This window comes from Leptopilina heterotoma, unplaced genomic scaffold, assembly GCF_015476425.1.
Source record: "Leptopilina heterotoma isolate Lh14 unplaced genomic scaffold, ASM1547642v1 Lhet_57, whole genome shotgun sequence".
Classification (NCBI taxonomy): Eukaryota; Metazoa; Arthropoda; class Insecta; order Hymenoptera; family Figitidae; genus Leptopilina; species Leptopilina heterotoma.
The window spans coordinates 660,419-676,209 of record NW_025111127.1 but is presented as its reverse complement, the minus strand read 5'-3'; the positions used below and the strand labels follow the sequence as shown (position 1 = coordinate 676,209).

The 15,791-nt window shown below is 27.6% G+C and overlaps 1 protein-coding gene across 1 annotated transcript; it reads left to right on the top strand.

The window, feature by feature from the left end:
• The first annotated feature begins 1,845 nt into the window (after nt 1-1,845).
• On the top strand, nt 1,846-14,827 carry LOC122508767. Its single transcript, XM_043622296.1, has 2 exons — nt 1,846-3,462; nt 14,260-14,827. Exons 1-2 carry the CDS (start codon nt 2,874-2,876, stop codon nt 14,361-14,363), a joined length of 693 nt encoding a protein of 230 aa, XP_043478231.1. The 5' UTR covers nt 1,846-2,873; the 3' UTR covers nt 14,364-14,827.
• The last annotated feature ends 964 nt before the right edge of the window (nt 14,828-15,791 follow it).

Here is a 15,791-nt window from a genome sequence, read left to right as displayed (position 1 = left end):
AAATTTTGAAAACAATTCTATTTCATTATTATTCATCATAAAACTTAAAAATTGATAAAATTCACATTCACAGTGATAAATGTTGATAAATATAGCGTATAAAAACATTTTTATAAAAAATCAAAAGTGACCACCTTGTGGCCAAAAAAGTGTCCTCCTTAGGGCAAAGACACAATTTTTTAAACCTTAATGAAAAAATTTTTTAAAGCACAATATTAATTATATTCATTTGGAATATTATTGTACGATCCTATAAAGATATAATTATAACGATTTTTACTAATTTAAAATGGTTAATTTCGATGATTTTAACACCCTGAGAAAAAAATTTCTCGATCATTTAAAAACAGAAATTTTACGACGTTCACGTTACAAAGAGATTCATACGACTATTTACCTCAAAACTTTACTGAAATCTTTGTCTTCTCAAATAATAACAATAACAAAAAACATTCGAAGATACTAACTAATATACAAAAATTTTCTTAGGGTGACCACCTTAGGGCCCTGACCACCTTGGGGCCCTCTCCCCTATATTTTATAATTATATTTTAACGTAATTAAATAATTTCATAACATATTTATGATATATATCAAATTAAAGTTCAGAATATAACGTTTATTTTTTACTTATATTTGTTTAAAATGTGATATAAAAAGTTATTGAAATTATTAATTAAAATAGTATTAGCAAATGAGAGTAAAAATTCAATTCATCTCCAAAGCTCGTTTTCTATATAATAACATCGTATTTTTTAACAGTTTAAACATAATAATTATGTAATCTATGTGAAAACATTTTATGATTAAAACTAAAAATATTGTTTAAAAAATTGTAATATTTTTAAAATTGAAAAAAACCAGAATTTTTTCATTAAATTATCAATTCATCTCCGAAGCCTTTTTTTATATTTGATAGGCGTTTGCTTTTGTTTTTAATTTTTTAATCATTGTTTTGAAATATTTAACTCTCAAATTAAATTATTAATTTAATAAAAATAAAATATACAAGCAAAAAGTGCAATAAATTAAAACAGAACAATTTATTATTTAAAAAAATATTCCTACCGAGTTTTTTTTCAAAATAATTAATTTAAAAGTTATAATATTAATTATACTTCACCTCTAGAACACATTATAATAAAATGTTCCTGGAGGTCTTATTTCTGAAAATTAATTTTGCGCAACTTATATTTTTATCTTTAAACATCTTCTAAACTTATTTACGAAAAAAAGTAAAAAAAAGAATAATTTGATTTTTTGAAAATTCAACCAAAAAGGGTCCTTTTCAGGAGAATCACCCATATATGAGTTACTTTGGTGACTATATTATATTAAATTTCAATTCTGTTATATGCTTTTCTGTTAAACAACAGTTTGGTTGTTTGTCAGTTAGAGAATATTATTGCGACTTATATGCTCAACATGTAGATTCGAATACGATTTTAAATAAAAACTTGATAACTGTTATTAAATTTCATAGTTTTTGTTCAACAATCATCAGCGCTAATAAAGATAAAAGTTCATTGGAAAATCTCAGAAGCAAGATTGAAAACTGAAATCCCACTTTGAACTAAACTTTCTGTATTGTCAGCAAATGTGATAAAATGATTAAATACGATAAGATAAGCAATAAAAATTAGTTTTATAAAACGAGGGCGTCAAAGTGGCTGGTTCCGAGGCTGCTCTGATTTCGCGTGAACCGCGTGCTCTTGTTGAGCCGAGTGTATACACAGAAAGTGGCGGTTATTTTGTATCTTGGAACAGTGGGAGAGCGTAACTTGTCGAGAAGTGACGACTCCGACCGAAGCGATTGGGCTTGGACGCTCGCTGTGGCTGTTTTCCTGCGCAGGCCCCTCAGTCGCTTGTGAGCGCTGAACACGTGATTAACGCGATTTTACGCTCCTCCTCATAGTGCTTATCACGCACACGTAACTGCGCAATCGGTAGTTGTAAAGTTTATAAACATACAATTGCCCGGGAAAACTTGGAATTCTTTGAAAACATTGCAATTATCAGTGAAATTTATTGGTGAATTGAAATAACGTTTCGAGTTACTGGGAAGTTTTGTTGTGCGCGGCCACCTCCCAACCTCGTGTGTGAGAGTTACAGCATATTGTTGGTTTTGGACCGTGTGCAATAATCGCGGGAAATTCAGTGAAATCTTGACTTGCTATTACTTTGGAAAAGTCTAGTAAGAACTTGTGCTTCGTCATTGTGACGACTTTGGAACCCCGCGTTTATGCGCCTTCGAATTTGAATCATACACATATCACTCCATCTTTCTCATATACACGCAAGTGCGTCGGCGTTGCCAGATCAACACACCGAGTGACGAATTTATAATTTCTCGCATGATCAGTGGAACATCGTCTTCTCTTGTTAGTGTGTGAGTGTGTTTGTGCAAAATTAAGCGTGGATTTTAAAAAAAAATTTGTTTTTGTTTAGCGATTTTGATTCCAGTAAAGGGGATAACAAGTGTTGAGCGAACAAAACTTGACGCTGATGAAAGGTCGACAGTGTTGCCGTTACGACGATACCGCGGTTCTTAAAGACTTTCCATGAATCTTCCATCTCTCAAAGACCTCGTTTATTCAGTCGAAAAGCGATTCCCGCCATTTTTAATCTTATGAAATCGTGTTGAATTTTTAAGAGACGCTACAATCATAAAGAACGTTTTTTTATTTAAGAAATAGAATTCTATTGTGACCAGAAAATTTTATTTCTAAAATTAATACAAATGCAGAGGGAGAAAGTTTATTTCTACCGAAATATAAAGGAGAAGTTTTAGTAGGAATAAAAAACTGAACGTTAATCAACGCTACGTTTTTTGTGCGAAGCAGGAGAGGTTGTCTATTTTCCCAGTGACAAACATGAGCGCGCGAGTGTTAAACCCAGCGATGATGACGGAAGTGGGTCGTAATCTTGGTGGTGCACGTGCAGCACCGAGCAGAGCAGCATTGGCCCGTGTTAGGAGAGACTTGTTTGGTCCTGTTGACCATGCAGCAGCCAGAGCACTTGCTGAGAAGGAGCTTCGAGCACAATCGATTCTTGATGCCGAGAGATGGGGTTTCGACTTTCGTCTGGAAATGCCCAAGGATAATGATCGGTACGAGTGGGAAACAATCTCCTCGCAAGAAGTGGTCCCGGAACCTTATGCGCTTCGGGGCATGCCCTACTTGCGTAAACATGCGCCGGCAACGCCAAGAAAACATGCTTCTCCGAAAACCGTTCGCCAGGAGTCGAGAAGCTTCATTTCGTCGACGCCTATCGCAAACTTCTCTGAAAATGCTGAGAGAACACCGCCTCAAGAACCACGAGTACCGGATATTGGTGACACGACATTGGAAGAAATCACTCATGTTACAACAATCACTGAAATATGCTGTAAAAATGAATGCATTCAAGAACCAATCACACCCACTCTTTCTACCACCTCAAGAAAACAGAGTTCCATTACCGGTAAGAATAAATTTCCCTATTTTTCTTTTCTTTTTAATTTACATTGTTAAAAAGCTAGTATGTATATTAAAACACGCATCATGTAATTAAACAAAAAATTATATCCAATATTTGCACATTCTTGTAGCTTTAGATATATGTAGGAACTGAGTGCAATGTTACTCCAAAAAAAATTGAATCAAGTTCTTTCTTATAGCTCTTTTGAATTTATAATCCTGACTATTTCAAAACAAGAACCAACAAATTTCGTCAAAATTTTTTTATTTTCTTGAACAATAAATTGCAAATTTTGACTCCAAAGCGGTTATTTTCTTGAAAAAGAACATGTTTTCGTAAATTCGCTTTTTCTTATAACTCATGGTACCAAAAGTACCATAAGTTTTCATTAACTGTTAATTAATTTTTTTTTAAATTTACATTAAAAAAACAAAATTTCAAAAATTGAAACAGTACTTACATCTTGTTTCTTTTCATCTGGAATTCTTAAAAGCGACAAGCTTATTCTTCAAGAAAAGAACAGAATTTTGTTTTTTGGATGCCTTGAACTTGAGATATGGTATCGGCCAATCACAAGTAAGGGTAGTTTCAGGTAGACATGACAGCAAGATAGTTCAAAATAAACAAAGAACGAAATTTTTAGACAGTCTAAAACCTCTTCTTTTATGTATAAAAAAAGTTGAATGTAAATAAAATAAATTTTTGTAATAACAAAAATTGTTTAACAAAAGTCACTGAGATATGGCACTAACCTTTTAAGTAACTGCGCTTTTAATTCTTGTGGTAGTAAGATTACATTGTAATTTTACCAGTTGCTACGCAACCTGGAAATCTGGAAATGTCAGGGAATTTTATAAACCTAGAAAATACCTGGAAAAGTCAGGAAATTTTGATCAAAATCCTGGAAAATTGTTGTTTTCTACAGTTATTGTGTTTATTCTTGAAGTCTAATTTCAAAATTAATTCAATTTTAATAGAATTTCTTTTACAATTTTCGTAAGTAGATGAACTTCAAAATATTTTGATTAAAAATTTTGTAAAATTTTAATTTTAAATGAATTTATTTAGAAATATAAAGAAACTTAGATTTGAAAAAAAATTTAAAAACTAAAATTCTTCTGAAATTAGTTAAATTTTTTAATATATATTTAATTGATTATTAAAAATAATGGATTTATAGAAGAATTTTAATTATCTTTATAAGCAATCAAATTTTTTTCCGAAATTCAATTATTTTCAAAACTTTGAATAAAATTCTTGGCAGAATTTCAATTTTATTTTTAATACAATTTTCATCAAATTTATGGAAAAATGCAATATTATTCTTAAAAATTTTATTAAAATTTGTCAAGAGAATTCAATTATTTAAAAATTTGTTGATAAAATTCTTTATGAAAATTCAATTTTAAGAAACATTCAATTATTTAATAAAATATTTATTTTTATAATTCAAAATTTATTTATAATTCAATTTATTTTTATATTCAAATTAAAATCTTTGAAAATTTGAACTTTTCATACTTTTAATTAAGAATTCTATAGAATTAATTTTTCTCAATAAGTTTAATGAAATTTTTTATAATTATTTAAAGTTTTTAATTTCTAATATAATATTTAATTTAAAAATGTCAGAAATTTTTTAATATCTTTATTTCTATTAAAAAAAATAATGATTAAATATTTATTTAAAAATGAAGTTATTGATGTTTTCGAATAATTTTCGTTTTAAAATCCTGGAAAAATGAACAGGTTATATATTTAATCACAAACAATTTATAAAATAAAATACAATTTTTTGCAGTGTATTTCAAACAAACAGCACTCTTTTTCCACTTAATGTTGAATTATTTTGATATCTGCAGAGTAATGAAGTAATTTCATATCTTGTCTTTATTTTTAATTGATTGTTGTAATTAGCCTCTGATTAATTCTATGCATTCAAAATTAATTTATCTTTGAAATTAGTAATTTAAATTTACTGTAAAAATGATTACTTATAAAAAATTTCGTATTCACAATAATTAATAGTACATAATTATGTTTTGGTCAAGTAATCCTTAAATGAAATGATATACTAATGTAGAAAAAAACATTTAGATTCTGTTTGAAGATCTTTATCAGAATTGTATCTGAAATTTGGAATTGTGTTTGAAATTTGAAAAATATAAAGAAGTAAATACAATTATTAATTAAAACAAATTATTCGAGATTGATCGCGTAATTTATATGTTTAAAAAATGAAATAATTAAAATTTTAATTTATTTATTGGAATAAATAATTTTTGATTTAATTACAAGTGAATAAATTTTCTCGAAAGTAAAGAAAATATTTCTTTTTCTGAATGTTATTTAAGAATTGTTAAGAAAAATTGAAAAATAAATAATTTACTTTTATTTTTTTTAAACGAAAAAATATTTTGTAATAAAATTTATATAATATTGATAAAAAGCTTTAAAATCTGCATCGAAAAAGTGATTTATTAAATATTGAAAAATTCAAGAATGTTATACAAAATACAGATTTTTTTCCATTGTAATTTCTGCACTTTAAAATGTTCAGTTTAAATATGAGTCAAGATTAATAGAATATTAGCGAATTTATATTTGAAAGACTCTCATTAAAAAAATTTAAGTTGTTTTTATCGATAATTTAAAGTAAAGTTATTATTGGAAACAATTATAAGGCTTTAAAGAAAATTATAGCATCGTTTGTCTTATCAGTAGTGAAAAATGGTAAAAAATTTGTTTAGAAAGAAGTTTACAAAAAACGGTTTTAAATGAGCAAAGAAAATAGAACAGTATATGAAATGTGTAAAAATGTGAAAAAAAATTGTATTTTAATTTTAGAGACTTTTAATTATTTGCTAATATTAATTCATCTTTTGATTACTGTTAATTGATGCGCTTTATTGGTATATATCTTTTGAGAGAAAGTCAAGGGTTCAGAAAAATATTGAACGGTTTCAACTGTGTGTATATCTCAATGCAAGAGATTCGATTAAGCTAAAATGCCTTGCAACCATAATATCTTTTTTTCAGTGTGTTCGTTGCCTTTCCATTGCAATCTCACACATTTCTGACTTAATTACTGCAAATCTGAGATTTACTGTTGCAACGACTATATAAAGATGTTGATTAAATTTGACTTAAAAAACACTGCCAAAACACAGAAGAGATAAATTATAAAGAAATAATATTTCGCCAAAGAAGAATTGATTGAAAAATAACGAATTATGAAAGGATGGAAATAATAAATATCTGGAGAAACTTTTTTTGGGAAATAATGGCGATAACGTTAAAAGGCTTGAAACAAAAAATAGCGATATTTTAAGATTCTCGTCCTACCTCACTTTCTGCTGATCTCTTAATCGAAGGCCAAACATTTCATATGTTTAAAACTTGATGTTTTGTTTAACGTGTATAAATTGCCGTTAAATTCCACTTGGGGAGCTGAAATCATAAAAAAACGACTTTCTTCGGTTTACACATTAAATTTAGATTTCGCGCTTGAATTATAAGATTTCTTATTTGAATAATCTGAATAAAAATGTGAACCAATAAATTTATTATAACTCTCTGAATGTTTGCTTATTGGGATTGGGGCATCCATCGCTCTTTCTCATCGAAGATCGATTGTGAAGCGGGCATTCTGCAACCCCCAGTCTTTCATTCGACTCGTTTATTATTATTCCGCGTGCACACCACCCACGCGACTCGACTATTTCTGGTCATGACATGGCGAGCATCGCGCTTTCAAGAGAGTCTGTATAAATCTTTACTTTATTTACTTACACATACATCAGGCGATGATCAACACGTGATGCCTGTGTTTACATTTAAATGTCTGAAAAAAACCCTCTTTGCAAAAACGAAAGAAGCGAAAAGTGCATCATTTCAGCAGGATGCACTTGGATATTGAGAAAAGAAATTCCAAATGGAAAATCAATCTGCAACAAACGGATTCACAAACTTCAAGTCCACAACGTTGATCAACGAAAAAATTTGTTTAAAGTGTTCGAATATTGATTATAATGAATATACAACTTGGCACGGATTCAAGAAGTTTGAAGCATTGCTATACAGCATTTTTCCACATATTTATGTGGAAACTCCAGTAGATATTTTAATATGTATTTTATACGTATATTCGCACACTAAAAAAAAGTTTTACTTTCAGCCTGTTTTCGAGGCTGAATTTAAGGTGTAAACGGAGTCAGCCCCATTAAACAAGGACAGACTTATGTGAAATACATGGGCTGAATTTAAGGTGTAAACGGAGTCAAATTTTTTTTTCCTGTGCGGAGCACCCATATCAACCCACGTGAAACGATTCTACGGGAATTCCGTAAATAATTCCGCAAAGAATTTCCGGACGGAATTTCTGCAAATATTCCGCATTGTATATTTTTGTAAAGTTTTCGATAACTTTTAAAAAACTGTTACCAACTTCAATTGCAGTTGGTACAAGCTTAACAGTTTTTTATCAGCTAAGGATTTTTTTCCCTGTAAAATTAATAAAAAAAATTAAGAAAATAGGAAATATTAAAAAGTATAAAAAAAACTGTAACCAACTCCAATTGAATTTTGTAAAAGTTTAACATTTTTTTATCAGATAAGAATTTTTTCCGTTTAAAATTAATTAAAAAAAATTAAAATTAAATGATAAAATAAGAAAATATTCAAAAATTTTAAAACAAACTGTTACCAACTCCAATTGGATTTTGTAACAGTTTAACAGTTTTTTATCAGCTAAGGATTTTTTTCCGTGTAAAATTAATAAAATAAAATAAGGAAATATTAAAAAGTATGAAAAAACTGTAACCAACTCCAATTGGATTTTGTAACAGTTTAACAGTTTTTTATCAGATAAGAATTTTTTTCCGTGTAAAATTCATAAAAAAAAATTTTTAAAATACAAATAGGAAATATTAAAAAGTATAAAAAAACTGTTACCAACTCCAATTGGAGTTGATAACAGTTTAACAGTTTTTTAAAAATTATCGAAAACTCTACAAAAATATACAATGTGAAATATTTGCAAAAATGTCAGTCAAGTCAGGGAAATGTCAGAAAAGAAAATTCTTGTCAGTAATGTTAGGGAAATTTTTTGTCAGGAAAATTAAGAAAATTGAAGACTTTTTCAACTTATTGTTAAAAAATTACCACTTTTTCGATTTTGTTCCAAATAGTGCAACAAAATACCATATTTTTTAGTATAAAATGCAACTAATTTCAAATCTTTAAAAAAAATTTTTTAATTATTAAAATTTTGTAAAATTTAATTGATAATAATTAATTTTTCTCAAGTAATATGTTACAATTATAGAAAATTAACTTTTGAAGAATTTTAATTGCAAATTTTAATAATAGAATAGAAATTATCAAAAATTTTAAGAAAAAATCTTTAAACGTAAATTTAAAAATGAAAATAAATGAAAATTAGCTCCGTAATTTTTTTAAATTTAATATTTTGAATTACATATGTATATTTCCAAAAACTAAAACACATAGAAAATATAACATTAAAATTTTTTACAATTATTTTAAATATTTTTTGGAGAAAACAATCATGTTCAAAATTTTTAATTAAAATTCATCAAAAAAATTATTTTTTTGAAAATACACAAAATTTTTTTTAAAATTCAATTTTTTTCGAAAATTTACATTAAAATATTTATAAAAACTAATTCTTAAAATTGTTTTTTTATCATAATTTTTTAAGATTCAATTTCAAACGAAGAAAATAAAAAATAATAAAAATATACTTTTTTAGAAATCATGGTTATATTTATAATTAAAATTTTTCAGAAATGTGATTATCTACTTTTATTTATATTTTTCAAAAATTCAATTATTTTCAAAAGATTTTACTAAATTTCAATTTTTTGGAAATTTTTCAATTGTGTGTATATTGAAAAAACTATTATCCTTAAAAGATTATTTTAAAATATAGTTAAAAAATTAGTTATAAGTTTCATTAATATATTTTTTTAAAAATATTATACATTAATGACTTGAGAAAAAAACATGGAATAAGTTACAATTATTATAAAAAATTGAGTTTTTGTATTTAAATAATTGAATTCTGGAAGAACGTTTTCGAAAAATTATTTAAAACAATTGATTTAAAGATGAAGTTTAGTTGAAAATTGTAGAAAATAATTGAATTGAGGAAGGGTTATAATATTGTAATTTTTAGAAATTATTAAAATTCATAAATTTTACTCATTTTTCGCAAACTTTCATATTTTCCTACACGGAAAGAAAAGGTCTGGAAGAGATATCCATAAAAATATTGTTGAGCAGAATATTGTTGTGTTATCCAATTCAATGGAAGAGACAACTTTCAGAATGGAAGCACATTCCATATTCAATGGATGAGGGAGCCATATTATATTGTTGAATCAAATATGGATGTGACATCCATAGGCATGGTTGGGCTTACAATTCATGCTATGGATTTTCACATATGGCTGCCTCATCCATGTAAACTTTGGTTGGGAGATCCATAGTTAGTTCAAAATTTCGATACATGTTGCGCGCAATTCATTATCATGTCTAGGGTTCGTGTCTCCCCCCATCGGTTAATAATTTATTTCGTTAATATGCGGTTATTCAATAAGTGGTGTGTATTAATTAACAAAAATGTGTATAAAATATCTCAAGTAACATTGAATTTAATTAATTGAGTGATTCCAATTTTTTGTTTCCCATTCCCATTACTATGGATCACCCAACCATAGATCTTTTGCTACTCTAACAGTATAAACATTGAATTTAATTAATTGAGTGATTCCAATTTTTTGTTTCCCATTCCCATTACTATGGATCACCCAACCATAGATCTTTTGCTGCTTCAACAATTTACAGCCAGCCATAGAATATGGATGCAGCAACCTTAACTATGGATATCCCGTATTTTTCAATATAATATGGCTGTGATATCCATGTATCTGGATGTGTCAACTATTCCTTTTTCTCCGTGCAGGGAAAATAATTTTAATGGCAGTAAATTGTCAGGGAAATTGATAAACGAAAACTTGTGACCACCCTGTTAATTTTCTGAAACTTTTTACGAATAAAAATACTACATACTAAGTCTCAAGTAACTTGATGAGAGTGCTCCGATAATGTTAAAATTTTGGCCTCCCATTTTTCATTACAGTCTAGTAATTTTTGAAAATATTTAATATCAGAAAAAAATTTTGTTCATTGAACATTTCAAACTTTAGAGAAATGAAAACTTACAGAGTAACCTAATATAATTTACAATTCGAACTATATAATAGAGCCCATTAAAGTTCAGCAGAGAAATAATTGAAATTTTTGAATAAAGTTTCAGAAATGAAATTTATATACGGCACAACGTGATTTTGGGGTTTGGGACGCACAATGTTGTCTAATTAGACGTCGAATCGTTTGAAAATTATGTTACTTTTCAGTTTTGAAATTCAATCAATTAGAAAATATATATGAAATGAAAAAAAGGGAAAACTCGTGCCGAAAATTATTGAGGAGTTGAAGAGGGTGCGAGAGAAGAATGGTGAAAATGATGCCAGCAAATCAGTCGCGTCGCCTCTCTTGAGCGTAAATTACGCGTACCTAAACTTTCTCAACTAGGATGGATAGGGGTCGGTAGCGTTTTCGTAACGTACTTTTATTAATGAGAAGACCGTCAGCTGTTACTATCCATATGGGGTTGCTGCCCTCGCACTTTTGCACCCCCGTGACGGACCCGACAAACATGGGGGTATCAGCTGTTCCTGAGTTGAGTCTTCGTTAGGTTAGGGTGATAGTGTGCATTTCGGATAGCAATGCCATTTAAAATCAGGGGGAGTTAAAGGTACCGTCTGCTGACAGAGCTTAGTGTAGCCGGTAGCATTAGCTGCAACCTTGTAAAGATGCGTCTAATGATAAGGGAATTTAAATTTATATGCTCACCACTCCGTATCATGATTTCTGGAATGAATAGGAATCAAGGAAGACCAAAAAAACGTTCCAGTCTTTCGTTACACATTCTAGGTCTCTGATCAACGTTTTTTCCTTTTTCAAATCATGTGGAGTTTCTTCTTCTTTCTTCAATATTATTATATTTTGTTCTATAACCTTTTAATTTTATTCAGTAATATTCTCTTTGGTAGGAAAGTTGACGAATATTGATCTATTCATTTTTCCATGTAACCTTTAATAAACATGTAAAGAAAAGGGGGTGAGACTGATAAATGAATGAGTTTCAGTTAAAGGACCCAAAATTTGAATTTGGGGATTCACATCTCGAACTTTCATCAAGGGCCCTGTATTTTTTGTCGCACGTGCCCACAAGGGTTAGGTAAATACAACAGATGTTGAAATTTATCAGGAATGCGTTATCGTTAGGATGAGGGTGAAGGGGAACATAGTACAATATTTTTATTTGAAAACAGTCGACGAAAAACAAAAAGTTCCCGTTGACCGATGACGCAGATAAAATAAATGAATATGCAACTCGAGAACGATATTGATGGCGAATTGATGTCACAAAAGTCAGAGGCTCATCCATTTGTAATCAGACTTTGATTAGTTTGAAGAGTGCGACAATGTTAAATTAACGGTTTTATTTTTTATACTATCGTGCATTACATGGGATACGAGGTTTTTATTTTTTAAACTTGAAAAAAGAAAATATTCTAATTTTTTTTTATATTTTAGGAAAATTATACGCATTTTGATATCAAAATGTTGATAACTTTCTTTGACTTGATAACCAAGGGTTGCCACACAACCTGGAAATGTCAGAGAATTTTAAAAACCTGGAAAAGTCAGGGAATTTTGATCGGAATTCAGGAAAATTATTGTTTTCTATAGTTATTGTGCTTATTCTTGAAATCTAGTTTTTCTTAAATATTTCAAAATTAATTAAATTTTAAAAGAGTTGCGTTTACAATTTTCATAAATAGATAAACTTCAAAAGGTTGTAATTTGAAATTTTGTAAAATTTCAATTTTGAATGAATTAATTAAATAATAAAAATTTCTCAGGAATTATATTATTTACAAATTCTTTATAAATTTCTTCGTTACAATTCAATTATTTTCATAATTAATAAAACTCATCACAGAATTTCAATTATTTTTAATACAAATTTTAATAAAATTTCTTGGAAAATGTAATTATTCTTAAAAATTTTATTAGAATTTAAGTATTATTGTCAATACTTTTTTAATTAAATTTCTTAAAAGAATTAAATTATTTTCTAAAAGTTTAATGAAATTATTTTTAACAATTCAATTTTTTTTCAAAATAATTTTCATAAAATTCTACGTAGAAATTTAATTAATTTCAATAATTTATCACAATTCAATTATTTTCAATATCTACTATTTTAATAAAATTTTCCAAAAGAATTTAATTAGGTATTTTAAAAGAAATATTATTAAAAAATTCGTCTCAAGAATTCAATTATTTTCAAAAATAATAAAAATCTTCGCAAAATTTTAATTATGGTCAAAAGTTTAAAAAAAATTATCGTCAACATTTGAATTATCTTCATAAATAATAAAAAATTTCTCCAAAATTCAATTATGTTTTCAACAATTTTAATATAATTCTTGGCAAAATTTTAACTATTTTCAAAAAATTTTCTCAATTCAATCAAATTTTTTACAGAGATTCAATTATTTTTAGTACAATTTTAATCTAATTTCTCGAATAATGAAATTATTCTTAAAAATTTTATTGAAATTCGTCAAAATTATTTTAATTAAGTACCTATTTAAAAATTTGTTGATAAAATTCTGTAAATAAGAGTTTAATATTAAAAAACATTCAGTTCTTCAATAAATTATTTATTTTTGTATTTAAATAATTGAATTCTCGTAAAATTTTCTAATAAAAATTGATTTAAATATGAATTTCAGTTAAAATTCTAGATAATAATTGAAAATTAAACCCTCCAAATATTAAATTGTTTGAATTTTTTATATTTTTAACTGAAAATTGTGTAGATTTAATTTTTCTGAAAAAGTTTAATAGAACTTTCTTGAAAATATTTCAAGTTTTTATTTTCTGATATATTTTATAATATTTCCAAATAATTTTATTTTCAAATAAATAAATAATTTCCAAATAATCGGTGAAATTTCGTAAAATTGAATTACAAACAAAAGGATTTGAAAATTTTCAATGAAATTTTTCAAAAATTATTAAAAATAATTAATTTAAAGAAGAATAATTTATTGTAGTTAAAAATTCTGGAAAACAATAATTGAATTGAAGAAAGTAATTTTGAATAAGTTACAGTAACATTATTCTTATAATATAAAATAATGATTTTATCAGTCGGTCATTTTTAATTATTATAAAACATGAAGATATCGATTGCTCCGAGTCGAAGACTTGTAGTGATCGATTTCTTCATGTTTTATAACAATTTTTTAGAAGTTGTTTAATTTCAAAAAGGTTTGAATTTGAATCTTTTGAAGAATTTTAATTCCTATCGAAAAATAATAATTAAATATTTAATTACAAAAGATAAATATTACAATGCAGAATACAGTATTATATGGTAGTTACCATATATTTGTAAAAATTTATTGGAATTATTTAATTTTGTAAAATAGAAATGTAGTTTTAAAAACCTGGAAAAATTCCGTTTTTTAACTTGGAAAAGTCGGGGAATTTGAAATGAGCAAAAGCTTGCAACCCTGGACAACCATTATTTTAAAAGTTATGTTGAGTCTTAATTTTCTCACATTATTAAAAAAAAACCGGTTACTTTTATTTTTTTCGCTTTTTTAAATATGAATGTAATGTTTGTTTCAGATTTCATGAAGAGTCGCAAACGCACGATAAACGGGACCACAAAGAGTATGGTGGAGCCACCAGAGAAGGTTGCACGCAACGCGGGCCATCAGATACGCAGCTAAGCGGCGCTGAGTTCCACCTCCTCTTGTTCTTCTGTTCGTTTTATTTGTATTTTTTTACTATTTTTTTTTAATTCTCTTCATCTCCTCTGCGTCGGAGAGACAAACAAATGCGCGCGCGCAACTCGCCCACACTTTCGACTCCGCCAAGAGGAGGCAAAAGCAAGATGGGACAGAAGCGCAAGGTCCTTTGGCTGTGCCATTCACGTAGTAGATTTATCCTCTAGCTAGAGTGAGCGAGAAGCTATTATACAAAGCGAAAAAGAGAGAGAGAGGTTAATTGTTCTCTTTCATTTTGTTTAACAAACTTATGGATACGCCTCATTTTTGAAATATTCTTTTACTACAAATTTCATTTAAAAACAAAAAGTTACAGATAGATTTCTCTTTCTTTTGAAAATTTCTTTTTAAAAAAGGGAAAACTGAAGAGAGGAGGGGGAGGAAATGTGTGATTTTCTTAAAACAAATGCGAGAAAGAGAGAAGGGGAAAACTTTTAGATTAAAAAATTCCAATTGTCATTACAATAGAGACTGTTTTTTTCTTGCAGTGAAAACTAGGCCTACACTGAAAAAAAAATGTATTCCTGCACGGAGAGAAAAAACAAGGCTTTTCCCCATGAAAAAATATGCATTTAACGCGTGAAAAAAATTATCACAGTAAAAATGCAGGACGCTCACGGGTTTTCCCGGTGAGATTCTTGCAACGAGCTAAGGCATGGCCTAACCGCTAAACGCAAGAAATTCATCGGGAAATCCGGTGAAACTCCTACCTGAAAAAGGCATGAATTGAAGTCACAGGGAAAAGCCTTGTTTTTTCTCTCCGTGTGTTACTGCAATAATTATGGCTAATTCTACTTTCTAGCATATTGTATTGGTGGATATGGTACAGACATACAGTATTCAGGGTTGCTACGCAACCTGCATCGAAATCCAGGAAAATTGTTGTTTTCTAAAGTTATTGTGTTTATTCTTGAAATCTAATTTCAAAATTAATTCAATTTTAAAAGGTTGTAATTAGAAATTTTGTAAAATTTCAATTTTGAATGGATTAATTAAAAATAATAAAAATTTCTCAGGAATTATATTATTTACAAATTTTTTACAAATTTCTTCTTCAATTCAATGATTTTTAATATCTACAACTTAAATAAAAATTCCTGAAAGAATTCAATTAGTTTAAAAAAATGTTAAAAAAATTCTACACAAACATTTAATTCTTTTCACAAATAATAAAATACAATGCTGAATTTCAATTATTTTTAATACAATTTTAATGGAATTCCTCGAAAAAAGTTATTATTCTTAAAAATTTTATTAAAATTTACCAAAGAAATTTAATTACTTTAATAACCTTTGCTACAATTTATTTATTAGAATTTAATTATTATTTTCAATACATTTTTTAATTAAATTTCTTTAAAGAATAAAATT

Excerpts from the sequence above, each read along its gene's own strand:
- LOC122508767 (XM_043622296.1), top strand. The coding sequence starts at position 2,874 with ATGAGCGCGCGAGTGTTAAACCCAGCGATGATGACGGAAGTGGGTCGT. Across the intron at positions 3,463-14,259 it reads AAAACAGAGTTCCATTACCG|ATTTCATGAAGAGTCGCAAA; the intron begins GTAAGAATAAAT and ends TGTTTGTTTCAG.